The 7256-nt window shown below is 37.6% G+C and overlaps 1 protein-coding gene across 1 annotated transcript in view; it reads left to right on the forward strand.

Annotated features, from left to right (window-relative positions):
• CATSPERE (catsper channel auxiliary subunit epsilon) overlaps positions 1-7256 on the forward strand; it is a 461049-nt gene that overhangs the window by 252343 nt on the left and 201450 nt on the right. The window contains exon 8 of the mRNA XM_007949156.1: positions 5560-6073. Coding sequence (XP_007947347.1) covers positions 5560-6073 — 514 coding nt within the window. The remainder of the gene's footprint in view (positions 1-5559; positions 6074-7256) is intronic.

Genomic DNA, 7256 nt, shown 5'->3' on the forward strand with positions numbered 1-7256 from the left:
CATTGGCTTGGTATATTCTTTTCCATCTCTTAATTCTTAATTTGTTTTTACCTTTGTGTCTAAGGTGTGTCTCTTGTAGGCAACATATCAATGGGTCTTCTTTTCTTATCCAGTCTGCCACTCTCTTTCTCTTGATAGGTGCATTTAGTCCATTCACATTGAGTGTAATTAGTGATAGATATGAATTGATTGCTGTCAGTCTATTGTGTTTTTCTTTTGTCATGTTGTTGGTGTTTCCTTGGTCCACAAACTTTTCTGTGCTGAGTTCAGTTTGTTGGCTAATGCTTTCTCCCTTTTCTTCCTTATAGTTGGTTTTGAGATTATTAAACCCATATATATTCCTTCCTTCTGGATTTGCTTAGAAGAATTATTACTTTTCTCTGTGGTTATATTCTTGGAGTATATTCTTGTCTCTACATTTTTAGAATAGTGTGTACTGAGAAGACATTGTCTTGTTTTCCTCTCCATTTGAGGGTCTGTACCTAGAAGTTTTATTCCCTCTCATAGGTTAGTTGCTTTTGTTTTGTGCTGATTGAGTTCCTTGGTTTTTAATGTATAATGTTTTATGATCTTATTTTGAGTATCTATTTCTGATTTGGTTTTAGTGTAGATGCCATGTATCCTGGTTTTGTTGATCTGTGTTGTGGGTTCTCTATGGGAAGGACTTCCTTAAGCATTTCTTGTAGGGTTGGTCTAGCATTCACAAAGTCCCTTAATTTGTTCGTCTGAGAATGCCTTGATTTCACCCTCATATTTGATGGATAATTTGGCTGGATACTGGATTCTTGGTTGGAAGTTCTTTTCCTTCAGTGTTTTATATATGCCATCCCATTGCTTTCTTGCCTGTATCATTTCTGCTGAGTAATCGGAGCTCAGCCTAAATGTTTGATTATTATAAGTAATTATTTCTTTCTTCCTGGGCAGCTCTCAAAATTTTTTCTTTGTCTTTGGTTTTGGAAAGTTTGATTATAATATGCGTCAGTGTTATTCTCTTGGGAACTATCTTGTGTGGGGTTCTATGAGCTTTTTGGACAAATATCTTTTCTTGCTTCATGATATGGGGGAAGTTTTCTTCCACAATTTTCTTGGTGGTCTTTTTGCCTCTTCTTGTTCTGTTATATTGTTTCATTTCATGTCATTGCATATAATTCTTAGGTTCTCTTCATTTCTCTTAAATCTTTGTTCTGATTTTTCGTCATACAGGCTAGTGTCCAGGGATTTGTCTTCTAGTTGGGATATATGTTCTTCAGCCAGTTCTAACCTACTCTTTTGTGCTTCTACTGTGTTATGTAATTCTGTCATTTTAGTACTCATGCTCTGCATTTCAGTAGTCATTTTCTACATTTCTAACTGCTGTTTTTGTATGAGTTCTGATTGTCCATTAATCTTAATATTCTGTTCCTAAATGATTTTCTTGAGTTCCTCCAGGGAATTGTATGTGTTCTCCTTGTTTCTGTTTGGGGTTTCGTTAGGCTCTTGTATAGCACTATAAACATATCTTCTAAATTCCTTCTCAGATGTTTCTATTGCCTCTTCTTCCTCTATGTATAATAAGACCTTTGTTTGTGGTTTTGCTTCTAATGCCTTGTCCTGTTTTGTTTGATTTGAGGTTGCCTGTTGTTTCCTAGACATTTTGAGGTTGTCTTTAACAGTTGGTTACATGTTGATTTGTTTTGTCTTGGTTTGATGGTTTAATAATTTGAAAAGGTGAAGCTGGTGTATTTTATTTTATTACTGATTCAGGTATTCTTGGTCGCTCTGCAGTTTTCTTTGTGATGGTGGAATCACTGTGTGGAATGTGAATATGGGTTTCTGTTTGTTGTAAAGAGGGTTTAGAGTTCGAACTGAGAGGTTTTATGTTGGCTAAATATGATTTCCTCTATTGAATGAATGAAGTTATTGGCAAAGAAGGTGGGAGTGGAAGAAGGAAAGCTTGCTGTTGCTAGGGTCAGTTTCTAGGATTTGAGCAGGCTGCTACTGATGACGTTGTACTGTTATTTACAAGCCCGTGGCTCAATTTCAGGAAAGATTCCTGTTGTTAGGGTGTTGCCACTTTCCATCAGGCTCAGACACATGCAAATACCCTGCTCCCAAGGCCCCCGGCACCAAAATGCCAACCCAAGGCAACTTCCCAGGTCCACGCTCAGCCATGGACATTTCTCTCTCCACCCCACCTGCTCACAGCATGAGCCTAACCTGCCCAGACCACGATCAGCTCAGGAGTTTGTCTGTTAGTCCGCCCACCTGTGGTGCCAAAAATGCACGTGGTTTCAGCAGCTCTGGAGTTGGGAGAGTGCCTGCTAGTAATCTGTGGTCCCAATATTAGTGATAAAGATAAGCACAGGCCTCTCAGTGCCTCTTAAGCTGACCCATGACTATTCAGTGACCTGCTGAGAGGGGAGTGAGTTCACCCTCCTGGAGCATCAGTGAGCTCTCTGCTTGGGTTTAAGTGGTGCTGCATGTGCCCGTTTGCACCTAGCCGACCCAAGTTACTGATAAAATCAGGTGCTGAAGGTAGATCCTTAGGGTGTTTGCTGGTATGTTGGTGTGGTCAGTGGTATGCTGATATGGGGTGTCTTCTGCCTTGACCCATGGTCTCAGGTGGCTGTTCTTGCCTGCTGGTTACTCCCAGGGAAGTCTCTAATGGCCTTTCTCAGTTGCCTGTCCACTTTCCACCAGGTAGATCTTCTTTAATTTCTTTCCCTGTGCCTTTCCTCTAATTCTACACCTCTGTGTTTGGTGCATTCTGATTCAGTGAGCTGTTCAGAGCACCAACATCCCTAATTCAAACTACTGTACCTAGTTTTTCAAGCACTAAGATGCTAGAGGGAAATAGGTGATTACTGATGAGATTCCATTTTGAATCTGTCTATTTTTTATTATTATTGATTTGAGTTTTTTTTTTTTCCCTAACATAGGCATTTTAAAGCTATACATTTTGCTCTAAGCTGCATCCCATACATTTTTACATGTCTTATTTTATTTTCATTAATGAAAATATACTTTCTAATTTTCTTTTTGACCCATGGGTTATCTATAAATGTATTGTTTAATTTTCAAAAATTTGTGGATGTCCCAAGTTTCTTTTTGTTGCAAAATTCTAATTTAACTCCATTGTGCTCAGAGAACATTATTTTTATTATTTCAATATTTTTGAATATCCTTCATTTTTTAAGATAAGTTTTTCTGGATTTAGAAGCCATGGTGAACTATTAATTTATTTATTTATCTTTCATTACTTTGAATGTTATCCCACTGCATCCTGGCCTATGTGGTTTCTGAAAAGAAATCATCTGTTAATCTTATTAAGGATGCCTTATATGTGATGATCCCCTATCCTTCAGTACTTTGAAGATTTACTCTTTGTCTTTGGCTTTTGACAGTTTAAATATGATATATTTTGTGTGGATCTATTTGAGTTTACCCTACTTGGAATTTTTTTAGTTCCATGGATATGTAAATTATGCCTTTCATAAAATTTGGCTCCTAGCTCTTGTTTCTTCATATATTCTTTCTATAACATTCTCACTCTTCCTTCTGGGACTCCCATTATGCATATGTTAATATGCTTAAAACTACAGGTCTCTAAAACTCTGTTCATTTTTCTTCAATATGTTCTTTCTTTCTTTTCCTCAAACTGGATAATCTCATCTCCTTATCATCAAGTTCACTGATTTCTTCTTCTGCCAGGTCATATGTGCTGTTGATTCCCTCTAGTAAACTTTTAATTTCAGTTACTGTACTTCCTAACTTGAATTTCTGTTTGGATTTGTTTTGTATTAGTTCTATATTTTATATTGCTATTAACTATTAGGAGCTCTGGTAGCATAGTGCCTAAGGCACTTGACTGCTAACCAGAAGGCTGGCGGTTCAAACCCACCAGCCACTCCTTGGAAGGAAAGTTGGGCAATCTACTTTCATAGTGAGACCACCTTGGAAACCCAAGAGGAGTCACTGTAAATTGGGTCCGACTCAACGGCACATAACAACAACAACAATTAGCTATTAGGTGAAACATCATTGTCATACTTTTAAAAATTCTTTTTACAGGTTTCCTTTTGTTTCTTTGAATGTGTTTATAACAGCTGATTTAAAGTCTTTGTCTAGTAAGTACAACATCTCTTCCCACTCAGAGGCAGTTTCTATTGACTATTTTGTTGTTTTGTTTTGTGTTCCTGTACATGGACTATACCTTCCTGTTTTCTTGTTTTTCTAGTAATTTTGGTCAAAAATGGTGCATTTAGGGTTAATATAATGTGGAACTCTGGAAATCAGATCACCTCCAGGGTTTATTATTCTGTTCTATTGTTTTTGTAATTCTTGCTTGTTTTTGTTTAATAACTTTTGTGGAATATTTCTGTAAAGTTGGTATTCCCCATAGTGAGCAGCCACTCAAGTCTTTCTTTGCTCAGTTAGCATAGTGGAAGGATAATAATTGGTAAAATGTTCTCTTAACTTCTTTGAACCAATAGCTGTTTCACCCTTTTCTGAAAGTCTCTGTGTGAGTGTTGAGGCATGTCTTCAATGACCAGGCAGCCTTAACTTCCTGCTTTATAGGATCTCAAAGCCAGCCAGAGGTGAGAGTTTTGGGCACACTCATATTCTTTCTGGACACACACACAGCTTTATATAGGCTTGTGGTCTTCTAACCCACCAGAAATACATAAGCACTTTCCAAAGCTCCCTACATACAACTTGTTTCCCAGAATGTCCTTTAAGATTTTGCCCATGCTCAAATGGTGTTGATGCCTTAGGCAGCTGCAATGTTGAAACCATTGTAGCTGACTATTTTTAACAAATGCCCTGGGAATAGAGCTTTCCCTGTGGAGTAAACTCTGAGGCAGGTCTAATAACAACAATTCCCTGCAGTTGAGTCTTTTTTTGGGTGCTACAAGACATATCAAATAGACAAACTGTTCTGAAAATGGGACTTTCTAAGGAGCTCCAAATCAAGTCTTCTCATTCTGGTGGCTGCAACACTCCTGAGCAATCTACTTACTTAGTGATACCACCTCAGAAACCCAAGGAGTTGCTATGAGTCAGATCCAACTTGACAGCAGTGAGTTTGACTTTTTTTTTTTAGATGGCTGCAAGGCTGATGCCTTTCAAGACTGCTGTGGAGCCAGGTAGCTATGATTTGAGGGTTCTTCATCTAAGGCCCAGGGCTCTTCTACTCATTCCAACTTGAAGATCACCTCTGGCTTGGTAATGCAATACCTCACTGAGATAAGGTGGTTGTAGTTCTCCATCATCATATCTCTGTACAGGGTCCACTGAGCAGAGTCCATGTGCTACCACTCCTCCAGGGTGAGGTCCATAGCAATGTCCTTGAATGACACTTATGTATACAGTAAGAGTCTGTCCAAATTCCCTTCAGAGTTGTATCTCTGGGCACTTGGGAACAGGATCCTGTGCTAAGTGCTATAAAAGCTGCAAAGCATCCACATGTCATAGACCCACTCTTCTTTTTATTTTTAAATGTAGCAAATTAGAAGACTGGACTAATTAGAACTGTTCCTAAAATGAAGATTTTTCTAATTATTTTCCATTTTGTTACAGTCTGGAGGAAAAAGAAGCAGTGTGGCAATTTGGACAGAAAATGAAGTTTACCTTGGAAGTAATTATCAACCCAATAACACAAGACAACATGAACCACACAATTTATTTAGATTTAACAAAATAATAACTTCTATGGAACTGAAAAATCTTCTATATTTATCATCTGGTACCCTGACTATACATGTTATTGAGTACACAGCACATCCTTTGGAACTTGCCTTATTTTTAAGTTACTGCATTGTATGTACTTCCAACAAACATATTTACCTGGCAATATATAATGAAGATACAAAACAGTGGCTGTTTAAAGACTTTACCCTCCTAGTCCCTATTAACAGTGTTTTAGTTCCACGTTTTCTATATTCAGCAACATCAGAATTAGTATTATGGGACAAACACAGGGTCTATTACAGTTATCATAATTTCACAGTTTCTGGCATTTTGCAAACACCTACAGAAAATGGAAATCTATCAAGACTATCGCAGAACAGCAGTATTCACAGTGTATTTTTAGGTGAGGTATTTTCATTCTGCAAATAATTTTGAGATTTCATAATAAATATCTTCCTTATGAAGATGTAACAATTTAAAATATACTATATTTAGTGCTTTTTTATGGTTAAAGGTACATGCTTTATCACTTAGAAAATGGGTAGATTTAATTTCAACTAACATTAATTATGATCTCAAATGAGAAAGTGGCAAACGGAAGTTTTGGTTTTCAGTTTCATTTTAATTAATCAACAGACATTGACTAAACAGCTTCTATATGCATATTAAGTATGGGAGATGATACAGTGTGGTAGAGTTAGATAGATCTGGATTCAAGTCCATGAACAAGTCATTTAACCTCTCAGTTTTCTAATCTATAATATAGGACTGTTGTACTGACTGAAAAAGGAATTATATAAAAATTGCTTAGAAAAATGCTTGCCAAGTAGGATTACAATTAATAGTAATTATTCTTGATTTTAGGGTTCCTTGGGTGGCTACTAACTGGAAAGTTGGAAGTTCAAATCCACCCAGAGGTGCCTAGTGATCTACTTCTAAAAAGATAAGCCATTGAAAACCGTATGTAGTACAGTTCTACTCTGATACACATGAGGTTCCCAACAGAGAGACAAACTTGTCTGTCAGTTTGTCCTACCATGGTAACATGTTGATGTGAGTTTTGAGGCTGAGCCACTGGTGTTTCAAACCCAGCAGGATGCACATGGTGCACAGGTATCAGCCCAGCTTACAGACTAAGACAGACTAGGAAGAAGGAAGAGGCCGTCCACTTCTCAAAGAATTGGCCAGGGAAAACCTTATGAATAGCAAAGAAACACTGTTTGGTACATTACCGTGCAACTTTATGAATACTCTGGTTAGGTTAGAAGGCTCTCAAAATAAGATTGGGAAAGAGCTACATCATCTGAGTAAACCCAGCCTTACTCATGTGGATAAGGTAAAGCTTTCAAGACCTCCATTCCCTGATGTGGCACCACTCAAATTGAAGAGAAACAGCTGCAGACATCCATAATCATCGGAACATGAAATGTATGAAGTATGAATCTAGGAAAATTGGAAGTTGTCAAAAAGGAAATGGAATGCATAAAGATTGATATCCTGGGCATTAGTGAGCTGAAATGGACTGGTTTTGGCCATTTTGAATCAGACAACCAAGTGATCTACTATGCCAGGAATGACAGTTTGAA

Source organism: Orycteropus afer, unplaced genomic scaffold (assembly GCF_000298275.1).
Source record: "Orycteropus afer afer isolate SDZICR_OR568_19922 unplaced genomic scaffold, OryAfe1.0 scaffold00239, whole genome shotgun sequence".
NCBI classification, from domain to species: Eukaryota; Metazoa; Chordata; class Mammalia; order Tubulidentata; family Orycteropodidae; genus Orycteropus; species Orycteropus afer.